This window comes from Centropristis striata, chromosome 9 (genome assembly GCF_030273125.1).
Source record: "Centropristis striata isolate RG_2023a ecotype Rhode Island chromosome 9, C.striata_1.0, whole genome shotgun sequence".
Taxonomy (NCBI): Eukaryota; Metazoa; Chordata; class Actinopteri; order Perciformes; family Serranidae; genus Centropristis; species Centropristis striata.
The window spans coordinates 10,782,578-10,798,420 of record NC_081525.1 but is presented as its reverse complement, the minus strand read 5'-3'; the positions used below and the strand labels follow the sequence as shown (position 1 = coordinate 10,798,420).

At 38.8% G+C, this 15,843-nt stretch overlaps 1 protein-coding gene across 1 annotated transcript in view; it reads right to left on the bottom strand.

Annotated features, from left to right (window-relative positions):
- Positions 1–15,843, bottom strand: part of LOC131977269 (cadherin-2-like) — a 94,934-nt gene that overhangs the window by 13,567 nt on the left and 65,524 nt on the right. The window contains exons 11-15 of the mRNA XM_059340481.1: positions 14,563–14,705; positions 11,606–11,839; positions 10,178–10,411; positions 7,868–8,007; positions 402–563 (exon numbers count right to left, since the gene is read on the bottom strand). Coding sequence (XP_059196464.1) covers positions 402–563; positions 7,868–8,007; positions 10,178–10,411; positions 11,606–11,839; positions 14,563–14,705 — 913 coding nt within the window. The remainder of the gene's footprint in view (positions 1–401; positions 564–7,867; positions 8,008–10,177; positions 10,412–11,605; positions 11,840–14,562; positions 14,706–15,843) is intronic.

Genomic DNA, 15,843 nt, shown 5'->3' with positions numbered 1-15,843 from the left:
TAGTTCCCATACTGGCAGCTTAAAATAGCTGAGAAAAAACTGTTTGAACTTCAATATCCCTAAATCCTGTAAGGTGGTGAGGTAGACTGCACACATCCTGGTCAGTCTTTGAAGCTCTGTATCAAAGGATAGAAAAGAGATGAGAGAAGTAAAAAGACCTAACGTTGGCAAATCCAGCTCTTTCTGGACACCGTGTTCGCTCACTGCTGTTGAACAGACAGTTTGTATTTTACTCCAGCAGTGATTCATCACTTCCTGTGCACTGTGCATGTGCCCAACACCAGAATTTAATCTGGGTGAACAGATTGAATCTCAGTGAGTGAGGCTGGGACTCGGTGCTGTTGCTGGTGTAGACGACAACAGAAGTGAAGGACACAGTGTCCGACACATACAGACCCTACCTCGTGGATGAAGTCTCCTATGTCTCCTGGGTGGGGGGCAGCAGATCGGAGGGGGTACTGGTGGTCATGGTGCAGAGGCCTCTCATCCATACGCCTGATCCCCACCTTGACACACTCTGGCTCCAGGGCATCAGGCTGCTGCAGCTGACTCAGATCATAGTCCTAAATGCACAAACACACACACAAACCACACATATGTTGTTATTACAGTAAGCAGGTAAAGTCAAGCTAATTCTGTTTGTACTGCCCAGTATCATAAATCACACATTTGCCTCAAGATGCTTCACAATCTGCAGTGTTGTAGTCAAGACCACCTAAACCGAGACCAAGACAAGACCAAAACTTTTATTACAGACCAGTTGGCTGACATCCTCTCACAGCCTCTTCTCCTGTCACTCACATGAAGTTTAGAGGGGGGAGTGTGAAAGGAGGCGGGAGGGGTGACAGCCGTTAACCGTTACAACAATTTCAAATGATATATGAGTCATGTTATTGGTTGTACTTGAAGAAATACGATTTACGCAAAATCACAGTAATGATATTGAAGTAAATAGTAGTAATCGTAAATCCAAAAATGATCGGTCTTGAAATAAAATCCAGAGTCCGCTTTGTCCGAGACCGAGACAAGACAGAGTAAAATTGCAGTCGATTCTGAGACGAGACCGAGATCATCAAAATGTGGTCTCGAGACCAAGACCGATCTCGAGTACTCCAACACTGACAATCTGTACAACATGCCCTCCATCCTTACGATTAATTAACTGCGAGGACATTCCACTGACTACATCTGTCTTTAACCACCTCACCAGCAGACTCATATTGAAAACTGTTAAACTTTCAGGTTGGTGTTTGTCAGTAAGGCTGGATGAATGCATCAGTAACCGTACTTTCATCCTCACGATGGTAATATTAGTATCCTGTGAATACAAAGGGCAGCCGTAGCTCAGTTGGTGGAGTGGTTTGATCCCTGCCAATGGCAGCCTACATGTAGAAGAATCTTTGGGCAAGATATGTTCATCTGTGTGTGAATGAATTCTTGTTGGTGGCAGGTTGAGGATAACCTTGGCCACCCATATGAATGTACGTGTGAATGAGTCCTCACAAAGACTAGAAAATCACTATTCAAATGCAGTCCATTTACCTGTACTGTCATTAAATCTGCAGGTATTTGGTCATAAAGCAATGTGATGGTGCTAGAGGAGAAGTCAGCAGGTTAAACTAGATTATTCATCAAGGTTCAAAGAATGTCTGAACCAATATTATTGAATCTATTTTGTCAAGATATTTCAGTTTGTGATGAATAGACAGACATTAGGAACGCTTTTTGGACATTTTGGACATTTTCACCTGCAGTCCTTAAGTTACCTCAAAGGGTGAGCATGTGCCACACCTGTTGGCCTGGTTGTAGTTATAATCCATGAATATATTGTGACTAAATGTATTTTTCATGACCTAATTTTTGGACATGTATAAGGGCAGATAATCTGGTATGTTGATATGGAAAAGAACATTTTTTGTCTACTTTTGAATTTTAAAATTTAGGTATGAATAACCTTCCCCTTACGCATCATTGTGAATAGATTTTGGCATCTTTTTCATGCAAGTGTGGGATGGTGAAGTAGTTATTTTCTTTGCTTATACTGATACTTAAATAATTGCAGTAGAAGTTGACCTGTTGCTGCAGTGGAGAACAAGATATGATAAAATCACAGCTGCACATTGTTTAAAATGCATAATTGGGAAAAAAACAAGATTTGACAAATAATGCAATGATGATAAGAATGTTTCACGGTCAGGACTGACTTTGAGCCAAATCTGAATCCTACTTCAGTAACCACTTAATTAAAACAACATGCAAAACACTGAACCACATTTGAACTTGCACTGCACTGAAAATATGTGATTCCACATAAAATTGCCAGAAGTAAAATGCTTTTTTAGAAGTATACTTGAGTCATTTATTTTCATGCTACTTGCTACTTATACTCCATTTCATAGGGAAATACTATAATTTTTTTTACGGCACTACATTTAAAGTTACTAGTAAGTTGACAAGATTTGACAGTTGACAAGAGAGTGACTATAAGAGCATTTTTTTCGATAATTGTCATTTTACGTCATTTTTCAGACAAACAAAATTTCATGGTTACAACTTCTTAAATGAGAAGATTTGAGGTTTTTTTTTTTTTTGGTTGAGATTTGGACTGTTGGTTGGGCAAACCAAGCTATCAACTGACTAATGGAGAAAAAAAACTAAATTAAATAATCATTTGTTTATAGTTTAAAATGAGCTCGGCAGCAAACTCCTGCTTTAACATGATCTAATCTGGTCAGTTTGGTCTATAATAACTCTTCCCAACCCCTTAATGGTCAAAGACAATTTTGAGGCCAAAGCTTATAACAGACGAACGGAAAGGGCAGAATGCATGCATGAAGCTTCATTTGAAAGGTAACATCTTCTAGTTTTAGCCATTGTGCATAGTTAACATGTGTCTAAAACACAACTGAAACTACATCAGTTCAAAAAAAGTATTTTGGTCTAACCCTACCCTCTCCTTACCTGCTGGTGGGCAGGTGGGTTTCAAGGTTATTAAACTGTTTTTGTACAGTTTTTAAATGTACAAAAGTCTTGAAGAATTGATGCTGGTTTGAAGGCAAAGGGTGGTCACACCAAATATTGATATAACATTTCTATTTTTGGAAGCATTCTTAAAGCATACAGCTGCCTAAAACTTTTTGCACAGTACTTGCCCCCACTTCATAACATCCAAACTTAAGTCAAGGATCTGAATAATTCCTCCACCACCAGAAAATGCACATTATTATGCAAGGGAAGATAAACATGACTCAAACACTTCTAAAGGGGCATAAAAACAGACAGAATGAGACGGAGAGAGACATCACCTGTCCTTGGCAGAATATTTGGCAGATATTCACACTTCAAGGTGAATGAAAAAAACATGAGTTATTGGCCAAACTTGAACAAACCTAACTAGAAATGCATAATAGGTGCACTGCATCCCTCTGGCTATAAATACCAAATGGGCATCAATGCTAACAACAAATAATTGATTCAAAAAAGTAGCAGTCTTCATCAGGACCGACTTAGAGCATAAAAACACTTCAAATAAATGGATCTTCTGCACCTTTCTGTTCCAGCTGTATATAACAACAGATGTAGTTTAAATTTCAGTGACTCAGACGCTCCTCTGACGCAACATCTATCGTTTCTTCCACACCGTCCGTCCTCAGGGAGGACTCTAATGCTATTTAATTAGCATCCACTTAGAGCGACACGGCCCCTCTTTTACCTTCTTCTTCTTCTAACACAACATCAGCACAATCGGAGGTGCAGAGGGGAAGTGTGTGTGTCACTGCCTGCGATCTGTTCATGTTGAATGTTGGTGTCTGACTCACTGCATCAGCCATCCAGAAACTATTTCGTTCTCTCTGGTCTCCCAGGAAATCGACAAAAGCAGTCTTTTCAGGACAAAAACAGCACGCTGTGGACTGACCTTGGGCTTTGTTCACAATAATGGCCGACCAACAGAATACTTTTCACTGAAGAGTGGCTCAGAGCCTTGCAATAGGAAGAAAAGAAGGAAGAAAAGAAATGCTGTGTCCTTCGTCTTTTATTTCTGTTCTTACAAGGAGCAGATAGATTTCTTTCAGAATTCTGTTTTAAAGAACTGTGCATGTTTTTCTTTTCAAAGCAAATCATGTATACTTTACATTGTTCCTAACCATGTTTACCAGCCATAGTATTTCAATTTCAGGAGGTCAGGAGGAGACAGTCTTATCCATCTCAGCCCCAATAAGTTTATTAAGTTATAAAACCAGATAGATGAAATAGATTTCATATCAACCAAAAGGCTTACATATGAAAAAAGTTGAAAACGAAGGACATTTTCACTGTAATTTTAGTTAGTTTTGTAACCACAAAATACAGTTTCAGTTAGTTATCATTTTTTAAAAGCTCTCATTTTTATTTTCATTTTTATTTCAGTTAACAACAATATTTTTTCAATTCTAGTTTTCTTTATTTCGTTAGTTTTCGTTAACTATAATAACCTTGCAACTAAATATTAGTGATGTGCCAATGAAGCCTCATGAAGCATTTTCTTTATTTTCTGAGCCCACTAGATGGCGCTCTATGTTCAACAAAGGACTGAAAGCAGAATCAATTACTATTGCTTGAGCCTTTTTCTTTAAACCAAGAGCACCATCTAATGGGCTCAGAATATAAAGAAAATGCTTCATGAGGCTTCATTGGCACATCACTACTAAATGTGCATTCAGGTTCAGGTCAGAATGACTGCCATCCTCTACCTTATACTACTTGAGTCTATCTGTGGATAAAGGGTTAGTCAATGTGACAATGTGAGACCTAGAAAGACTGATGCGCCTACATTTGTAAGACATAGCATGAACACAAGCCCAGTTTTATTAGATAACAGATCTAACAAATCACTGAATGTGAGCTGATCCTTTTAGGAGTATGCACTGATGGCTGCCTGATTTAATTATAATAATAATAAACTATATCTATAAGTCAGCTCTCAAAACACAGTTAAGTGCTTTACAATAAAACAAATTAAAACACAAAGACAATGGGATGGACTACCAGCGAAGAACTAAACAACAAACTACAATGTGATGAAAACTTGAGATGAAATCATTGAAAAGCAATTCTGAAAGAGTGGGTTTTTAAAAGAGATTTCACAGCAGAGACAGAGTTTGCAGCCCTGATCTCCTCAGATAGCTCATTCAGATTCTGGAGCTGCAACTGCAACAGCTCCATTACCTCTGTGTGTGAATCTAGACCTCGTATCGGAACAACAACCAATGATGCATCTGAGAATCTCAGGGTACACGGGGCAATAAAAGACCTGAAAAATAACTTGGGTCAAGGTCTTTCAGAGCTTTGTAGGTAATCAATAATCTCTTAAAATCTATTCTAAAAGCAACAGGTAAACAGTGCAAGGAGGATTTGTGAAAAGTGGTCTTATAGCAGATCTTTGGCAGAAAGAAAGGCTCTTTTTCTTGAAATGTTTCTGACACGTTTAAGACGTTTTGTCAAAGTTGAGGTTAGTACAGCCCCAGATACAGACGCAGGGTTCTGAGCCGTCCCAGATGAACTGCGATGCAATGTTTGCTCATCAATCCAAAAACAGCCAGTTTAGAGCTTGGATGACCAAAGTCTGCCTGTGTCACAATTCTGTGTCAGTTTCAATCTAGGACCAAATTCTTACTAGAGGTGTGAATCCTCAGAGGCTCCACGATACGATTTTATCCCGATACTTGAGTCACGACATAATATTATTGCGATTTTAAGCATTTTGCGATATGGGGAGTTTTGTGATACAATATATTGCCATTTAACTGTTTAACTGCATTTTGTGTCCACAATATTAAATTCAATCAAGAATTGTTTTGTCAGATAAGAGAAAATTCTCAGTCTATTCATCTCACTTCAGTCTTTTTATTTCTCCACAATGAGAGTCAAATCCAACAAAGTGTTCAGTCAAACTGAACTGATCAACTTACCAAACTTTCAAAAACGTTAAGCTTCACTGCTCTGAATTTTTGTTGAATGAAACATAAAAAAAACCCCAAACTTTGCAGCATTATTTCATATGATACCAGTATATTCATAAAAGTGAGTCTCCGGAACGGCGAAACCGACGGGCTGTCCAAACGCTCAATATCGATACTTGGCGTCCATGAATCGATATAATATTGCAAAATATTGTGATACTTTACTGTATCGATTTCCCCCCCCACATCTAATTCTTACAATATGACTACTGCTGCAACCCACCTGCACAAACCTGCAAACTGTAGAGCTGCATAATAAAACACTGGTTAACACTGATAATGTAAATCCCCATAGATATATACACACAGACAACACCTTGTCATGTAAATATGTTGTGCTAATTGCCACATTTGTTCTGTGCCAGAGTGGTGCACATGGATGATACCAACACATTTCTAATTGCATGTATTTTTCCACAACAGTCCGACACAGACAGTGTGAAGTGACATGAGCATGTGAGGGCGTTGTTATCACATTATGTACTTGAGCCTTTGGGAACCATGACCCAGTCTCAGCTGGCTGCTGTTAGAAATGAAGCATTCACTGGTGAAAGATCTCCAGGGCTATTTACTTTGTTTTATTTTCCAGTCAGAAACCTTAACCAGCCATATTCTGGTCCAAGACTATTCTGGTCCAAGTATACACTCTACCTCATTATGTAACCTTTAATAAGCCTTTATGGTTAAATAAGTATGATTTACAGGTGAGGATTAGAAGCAATGGAACAGCTGCTGTCAAGGTCTAATACGTGTGTATTTGTATGAGTATGAGTATGAGTGTGTTCCTGAGAAATGAGTCTACCTTTTATCTGAAGCTTGAATCCAGACAAATATATATATATATGTAAACCAACAAGAGATTCATTTCTTTCTGTTTGAATCTTTTTAAACACACAACATCAGATAAATCCAACACTATCAAAGGTCAGGTAACTTGTGACTGTAGCAGTTAGAAAAGAGGCATTTTCTTTCTGTGACTCTTTATTGTATAAACAGTTTTGCTCACAAAATAGTGGGGGTGCTTGCACAGCAATGAGTGTGATTGGCAACAGTAGCTGTGGCTCAGACAGGATTGGAAGGTTGTGGGTTTGATCCCTGAACATTGCAGTCTGCATGTCAAAGTATCCTTGAGCAAGATACGATAAGATACTGAATCCCAACTGCGTCATCAGAGAATGAAAATATTCACTGATTGTAGGGAAGCCATACACTGTAAAAAATGTTTGTAGAAATTACAGTAAAACACTGTCAAATTGCATCAGGAATGGGGCGTAAAATTAAAAATTGTGTATCACCGTAGTAGGCACTTTTAATTACCGTAAATCAAGGAATAGCACAATTTTTACTTTTGCTGTCATGAACTGTAGGAAACGCACAGTTTTGCTGTAAAAATATAACATTTTCATGTAAAATTAATGGAGATTTGCCATGATGTGTGAATGAATGACACAATTACCTTAAAAATAACGAGAATATTCAGTCTAAATTAGTTTTTGCTGATATTTAAATTTACAGTAGAAAACCCCCTCAATGTATTTTTTTACGGTGAAGTTCTGGCAACCACAGCTGCCGGTAATTTACCGTAAATTTAACAGATTCTTTTTTTACAGTGTACCATGTATGAATTTGTTTGTGGATGGGTGAATGGTCTTCTGTAGGATAAAGCACTTTGAACGGTTGCTATGACTAAAAAAGTGCTATACAAGTGTAGTCCATTTACCATCTAAACCACTGATCGCTGATATCAGGTCATGACCTATAGTTAGCTCAGCCAATCACCAGAGACTAACCCATGCTAGATTGAGTGATGTGTTCATATGGCTTCTTGAAAATGTTCTTTTTTCCGTGTGTGTATATAAATATATTACCTGGTCCTCCTCTCCTCCTCCCTCCTCGTCATATTTCAGGATGTTGTCTCTGACGTCGTCCTCCGGGTCGATGAGGAGCTGCTTGGCCTGACGCTCCTTGTCCCTCCTCTTCATCCACATCACAAACAGCAGCACCAACACTGTGTCACAAAAAGTGTCATAAAAGAAAATAAGCACACTGTTTAATGTGCACCTTACTGAACAAACGGAAGTGGTTCTTAAGGGTTCCATAGGGGTCTATGAAAGAACAAGACCAACACTCTAGAGCTCCACTAGCAACACAAAAAAGCCTCACCACAGGGAATAATAGACCAGACTGTTCTCACCAGACTCATAGAAAATACTGAACTTAGTCTTTTATGATATTCAAAAAACGTGTGTGCAATTGTGTTGAAGTGAGCTAATTTTTACACATCGGTACTAAAATGATTCTACACATGGAGAGATGATGTGGGGACGGGACTGATACAGACAGGTTTGGTATATTCAGTATGTGTGTCAGTGTGTGAATGCACGCGCATGTCTCGAAGGACAGAGAGGTGGGGCGGGGTTTTGACTGACTGACAGGTGACAGACACTCGAAAAAAAAAAACCCTTTACGTTATGAATATGATCATTACTATGATCATTACGAATAGTGTAGATATACTTTCAGGAGCTTGAAATGTGATGTTTGTGCAGCACATGAGACTCTGGTGGGCCGCCACAGTCTAGGTCAGGGATGGGCAACTGGAGGCCCGGGGGCGCATATGGGCCGCACCCTCACTTGAAGTGGCCCTCAGTACAACAACATGCATTTGAGCATGAAATTTTAAAAGTGCAGTGTAAAAATGCACAAAATTACTTCTTGCAATTAATGTTGGTCTGCTGTTCTTGCACTGAAAAAATAAAATAAATCACAGTAAGTTGTTATTTTTTATTTGCTTCAAACCTTTTGTATTCCTATTTATACTGTTATACATGCATTTGAGCATTAAATACGTTAGGTTACTGCACTGTAAACATATTTAAAATTGCAGTTTCATCATATCTGGTTAAGTGCACGGTCCTATATGTGGCCCTGTGGTAGTGTCCATGAAAAGTTGTGGCCCCCTCCAGCATTTAAGTTGCCCATCCCTGATCTAGGTAATTTATGGGAAACCCTTACACTAAGTCAAGAAGTACAAATGTTGCCAATTTTAGGATATGCATTTTTTTTACTCATTAAAAAAATATACTGGTATAATCGTGATCGATACGATATGGCCCACCCCTAATTCGTGGGGGGGCTGCAGCCAATCCCAGCTGACATTGGGCGAGAGGTGGTGTAAAGCCTGACTATCACAGGGCTGACACATAGAGACAAACAACCGTTCACACTCTCATTTACTCAGGAGAGAACCCACGCTGACACGGGGAGAACATCTGTTGTCACCTTGCAGCATTATAGTGAGGAAGCAGTTGAAAAGGGCAATGCACTGTCCCAACTACATGAAGTGCTACTCGTTAACAAGCAAACACTTTACGAGAAACTGCGACCATCTCGACATTCACACTTAGGATCAGATGCTGGGATCTCTGCCACAGCAAACCTATGCTTTACCAAACAAGCTTCACTTACAGTGGCTGATGAGAGCAGGCTCCAAAAACCCCCCAAAAATGCCTTTAATCTCAAACAAAATTTAATGTTTATTGTAATTGGTTTTATTTGATGTACATGCTGTGATTTTGCAAATTGTGCTCAATATACATTTTATTTTCGTTTTTGTTAGAGTTTGTAAGAATTACTTTATATCAAAAAATGAGTAAGTATAACTTTTTCCCATTTACACTTTTGAGGGACACAGCTGTGACATTTCTAGAAAAATAAGAGTAAAAAAAAAACTATTTTCATTTTTTTTGTGCAATTTTTAGCAATTTATTTCATTAGTATGGACATAAGTCAATACATATTGTTTAAATCTGGGATGTAAGGGTTGCATTGATGTATAGAATATTAAAATGTTGGCCAAAAAATGGCACTACAGCATGTAAGAATGTAAAGATCTGCTCTGGCCGACTTGTTCTATGGTAGGTCATAAAGGGTTCAAATGATTTTCCAATTTTCATTCATATTTTCTTTCAGCTTGTGTAAGTGTCAATACTGTTAAAAAACACTGTTATCAATTCTTAATACCTTTGTTTAATTGAATACCTTATTATGTTTGAATAATCCTCCATTTTTTAGCTGTATATTGTGTAAGGTTTTGTGTGTGTGTGACAGAGTGAGTGTGTGAGTGCGTGTGTGTGCGTGTGTGTGTGTGTGTGTGTGTGTGTGTTTGGGAGGCTCACCTAACAGTATGATGATGCAGATGAGGATGGCGATGATGGCTCCGGTGCCCAGTCCAGCAGCGATGATTCTCTCCATGTCCACACAGTCTCCATGGTGATCACATTGGCAGACCTTGACTCTCAGGTAGGACGTGTTGGACATGGGCAGGTTGCCAGAGTCTGTGATCATGATGGGAACCTCGTAGATCCCACTGGCCAGGGAGCCGATCCTCAGTCTGAGCTGGGTTAACTCTCCTAGAGTGTGAAAGGGAAGATAGATAGAGTTGATAAGAAGCCTGCCAACTCGATTATATATAACGTTAACGATCAATTAATCGATTAATCGTTATGTTTTGATATGTACTCCAGTATGTATAAAAACATACATACATGCAAAATAAAATATATATATATATATACAGTACTGTGCAAAAGCCTGTTTTGATAATGGAAGCTTTTACTGTATTTTGAAAGTACAAAAAGAGACCTCCTGCCGATCGTAAGACTAACACAAGTGAGATTAAACTGTAAAGATAACATCAAAGAGTTCAATGTTTTATGTTTTAGTTGAGGCATGAGGTTATTTTTCACAGTAATCTTGCATTTTAAAATGTGTTTTGTGTTTAAATAAGTTTTGGATAAAAAAAAAAACCCTCAGTAATTCATGCTAGCAAGGTTTGATAGAGTAAGATAGTTTTGCTCAAATTGTATTTCTGTGTGTTTTATAATTGTTGTTGCAACTTTCAGTTTGCAAACTGCAAGCTTTATCCAACTTAATTCTCAGCTCATTGGCTTATTGACATACGGCCTCAGAACTGAACGATCAGCGTGTTTCAGTTCAGTGATACTGATACGCAGTCAGAGATACAATTGAAATAAAAAAATAAACAGATCGATTAAAAATTCCATGCGATCGACCAAATTCTTAACGACCATTAATCGATCATCCATTAATTATTCTTCACTTAAGGGATTCATTATTCATCATCTCAAGTACACGAGGAGCTTTCCAGCACTGTTAATGTCTGTCACTGGAGCATCTCAACACTGATGGATAGAAAAGTTCTGCATATTTTCCCCTCAACAAATGTACAAAGACACCAACTAAAACAGGAGCTATATTTGAACAACCTTCAAATATAGCTTTAAAGTGGATAGAGTACAAATAGAATTGACAATAAATATCATTACTTCATAATTTTATCCTATTAGACATTTGTGTGAAATATTGCCAGAAGCAGCATATTAATTCTTAAGTTATGGTCAAAAACATCACAAGGACCTTGCCCCCTCGACCACAAAGTCAAAATAAATAACATCTTTTGAGTCCGAGTAGATGTTTGTGACAAATCTAAAGAAATCCCCTTGAGGTGTTCCTGAGATATCACGTTTAAAAGAATAGGACAGAAGGTTGGACGGATAACTAACACATGATTTTTCCATACTGACCGTTGAGGCGATTGAGGGTCCAGTTGCGACGTACGTCTGATGGACGACTGGCTAGCTCGAAGGCGAAAGGTCCAGCGTTAGGGGTCAGGTCGGGGTCGCTGGCAGTGATGTTGATGGCGTTGGGATCCGGCCTCTCGCACATTTCAACCTCAGGAGGAAACACGTGAGGCGCGTTGTCATTTATGTCCAGCAGGTATATCTGAAGGGTGCCTGTCCCACTGGCCACCGGGATACCTGCACACACAAGGAAGATGTTCAATATTTTATGTTACTTTTTACTTATATAGATATAGTTATATAGTTATACAGGGTTTCTGCAGGTTTCAACAAGTCAAATTTAAGACTTTTTAAGACTTTTTTAAGACCACAATGAATACAATTTATTTATTTCACATCCATACATGTCCCAATGTTCCAAGTTTCAAAGTTTTCTTGCAGAAGGTGCAGTGTGCTTCATTTATGTTTCCATCCACTGGCTCAACCATGCATTAAATTGTTTGTTCTGAAGCCACAAATCATTGAACCTGCACTTACTCATCTTATACAAGTAATTTGGCTTTGGTGTGGTTTTCTCCGCTGCTGTGTTTCTCACACTAGCTGGATGTGCTTGATAAATTGTGACCGGGCTGCACCGGTACTTAGCTCCGTTTTGTAGTTATGTTATAGCGTCCTCAAGTTACGCATTTGTTTAAAATAAAAGTAACAAACAATTTTTAAGACTTTTCAAAATCGTATTTAAGACATTTCATGTGATCTTAGGAGAATTTTAGACATTTTAAGACCTTAAATTCAAATTATTGGATTTTAGACATTTTAACACTTTTTAGGACCTTGCAGATACCCTGTTATAGATAACATCTTTGGACATTGTTTTTCTATATCAGCCTTTAGACACTGCATAAACATTTAAACGTGTGATCTCATTTTCTTCTAAATTGAAGGAGAGTCAGAGGGTAGTGAGAGAGACTAACCCATTGGTTCGGTTTTCTAGTCTATTCATTGGATTTGTTGACAATAAGAAACATAAAGAATAGCAGCAGCCTTATCATGTTAAGGAATTGTTAATTGTTAGTTTCATAATACCGTAATAGTCGCAGAATGCAGAAAAAAAGTAATTCCCTGTAGATTTTGGACGCAGCATGTGGGATAATCAATGATGTTGGTATTGAAAAAGAATCCACATAAGCTGGCTCCTTCCAGCTGTGAAATGATTATAGTGACGAGGCTACCACATGGCTCATCTGAAATGATTGCACGTCCCCAGTATTCTTCATGGACACAGTATTATCTGGATGCTCACAAATGGTAGGTGTCTGGTACACATGTGGTGAGACATAACATCCTTCAAAATCTCGCATGTTTGTCCTTGTGTCTGAGTGAGGTATTTTGTTATCAGTAAACTCCTTGCAGTGCATGTGTGCTCGACAAGGGCAGAAAATGTACTCAGACAGCCAGTTAGCAGGAAGCTCGGAGCACAGTGGGGTCTCTGTGTGGAGGGTGGCAGGGCACGGTGAAGAGATGAAGCTGCTGGTGAATGACATTCCTCTTCAACAATTTTCCACATTGGACAGAGAATCCTTTTTTCCAAGGCTATAAAGCACAGTTGTGATCACGACAAGAGCAAGACTTTGGAAATGAGGTACTAAATAGGCAGAACAACATCTCCATTAGAAATCAATGGGAGCACTGTGTCCAAAAGACTGTCCAGCTCATCCTACCAGTCTCCCTGATCAGGACATGCGATTACATGAATAAAGAATCGAAATGTAATTAAAGGTGGACAGTGCAGTCTGTTGTCTTCTACAGGAAGAAGTCAGTTAGGTGAAATACTAGTTTAACTTCAGGCCAGTGTCATGACATGCAGGCAGTCGAAATACGCACGATACAACCCGGGAGTGCCTCAATCATGAACCAAATCTATTCCTCCCATTAGAAAGGTTGTGTATTCATACTGTATGTTCTGCAAGTTTTTAAGGCAACACTTCAGGCAACACTGTAAAACTATTTAAGGCGCTTTCACAATCGAATTGCATTGATCAGTCCAAATCAGTGAAAGAGTGAAATAGACACAGGTTGGTTTTGTATTTAGTCTGGTTTGCTCTCACAGTGCAGAAATGTAAACGGACCAAATAAAACAAAAAGATTTGAAGAGGGGCATGTACGAAGGCTGAGGGCTGGAAATCTTCTCACACTATTATTTCCTATTGGTTGAAAAGTTGACAGTGAAAAATGTGAACAAAGCAACATGGAACCGAGAGCAAACCAAGTCTGTTTAATTGTACCGGCTGTAATCTGCTCTGGTGTTGAGACCAAACTAATTTGTAGAGAAACGATCAGAAAGAGCTCCTGTTGAGGCTCCACGTCGTTAATAATGTGTTGACCCATTATTTTTGACGTGCTGCGATCAGACAGCTGTAGAATCAGAGAAGGAGAGCCTTGATGCTCCTACCACGACGATAAATATTAAGTTATTTGAAGTAATATATTGAGAATTCTATAATGACAAATTAGCTTAAACAAGGATTTAACTGCACCAGAGTTCGATTAAAACGGACCAAACTTTGGGTTGTGAAAGCGCCCTAAATAACCCTGATGAGGAATCAAATTTAAGATCAATTCAGAAATACAAAAAGTGCAATGGCCTTTTTAAAATAGGTTTATGTGGCCCGAAAAATGGGCATACATTGACAATAGTTGAAAAATAAGACCTTTACACTGCAGCCAAAATATAGTGTAATTTTCAAATGTACAATTTTTGGGGGGAAGATTGTCTAGCCCACTAGCTTATGAGCTCACAAGCTGGCAAGAGTGCACGTTTCTTGGATGGATGTTTGTTGTGCAGGACTAGATGTGTTCCTGTTTGTTGTAGATATGTAGGCCTGTGTGGAAATCATTTCAATGTTTCTACAGAGAGGGTTTTTTGACTGCAGGGCACCAGTCAAGCCCTGGTGTCTCACCGTTATCAGAAGCCATGAAGGTAACGTTGTAGAGGTTGTTCTTGACGTATGGAGACTCTCTGTCGAGGATGGCGATGGTGGAAATCCGTCCGTTAACCGAGTCAATCTCCAGCCAGTTAGCAGGGTCGTATATCTTGGAGTACCTGGATTCAGTGAGAGGGAGAGAGAGAGAGAGAGAGAGAGAGAAAGAGAGAGAGAGAGCATGAGAAAACACCACAGAGAGGCTTCTTTATCTGCTTCCTTGGCTGCAGGCCAAGCAGCTACAGGGGAGCTGATATACGGAGGCTGCAGAACTCTCATGAAGCAACCACAATTCATTCATTTATTCTCGCTGGAAATCATTCTGCCTTTAACAGATTTGAAAATTGCATCAAAAACACATTTATCAGTAGAACTGTATAATATGTTGTGTGTTCTAGAGTTGTTAACAACCTGCATGCAGCATAGAGTTTGGTATTTAACAGAAAAGTCATGAGAATTGAGTAATATTGCAAATAAACAGCTTCCAACAAAGGCGAGCAGGGCTGCCAATAAGCCAGTGTAAACCACCCATGAATAGGGAATATTGTCCATTTGTTATATTTTTAATTGGTGAGATAAAGAGTAGAAAGGAACACTTTTGAATAAATGTAGGAGCAGCACCAATTTCAGAATACAAAGCCACAAAAAAGAAAAATCAAAAACAAAAATGCTCTCCCTGGCCTGCACCACAGTGCACAATGCATACGCTTGATGTGTGTGCGCATGTTTTTGTGAACACAGTGTGCATCCACCATTGGCTGTTGCTAGGCTACAAAGACTTCAGCACTACATTTAGAAACAAATAGTGGGATGTAAAAGAAAGAAGGATGGGGACAAAAGCAGCAGTCCTGCAGGCTCTCTGCGCTCTGGTCTGGTTGTTGTTGAGCTGTTGGATAAGTGCTGCAGGATCTGGAAAGATTTATATTTCCTGCAGTCAGCTTTTATCTAAGAATAAGACTGCAACAGAACACATCATGCTGCCCTCGCTAATTGAGAAGGAAAACATTCTTCCTTCTCAACAAAATCAATTGTGTAATATCTTTATATTTTTATATTTATTTAAATATATTTACTGATATATATTATCATTAGAGCAGTCGTGTTTTTCACTGCATACTCCAGCTCATTCTATATCTGAAATGAAACAGTAACTGTGTTAAAGTGATGACTTTCAGCCTTAAGGGTGTTTGTTTATGTTCAGTTACTGGATGCACATTGCACAGTGTACTTAAGATGTCAGTTTTCTCCATCACAGACTGC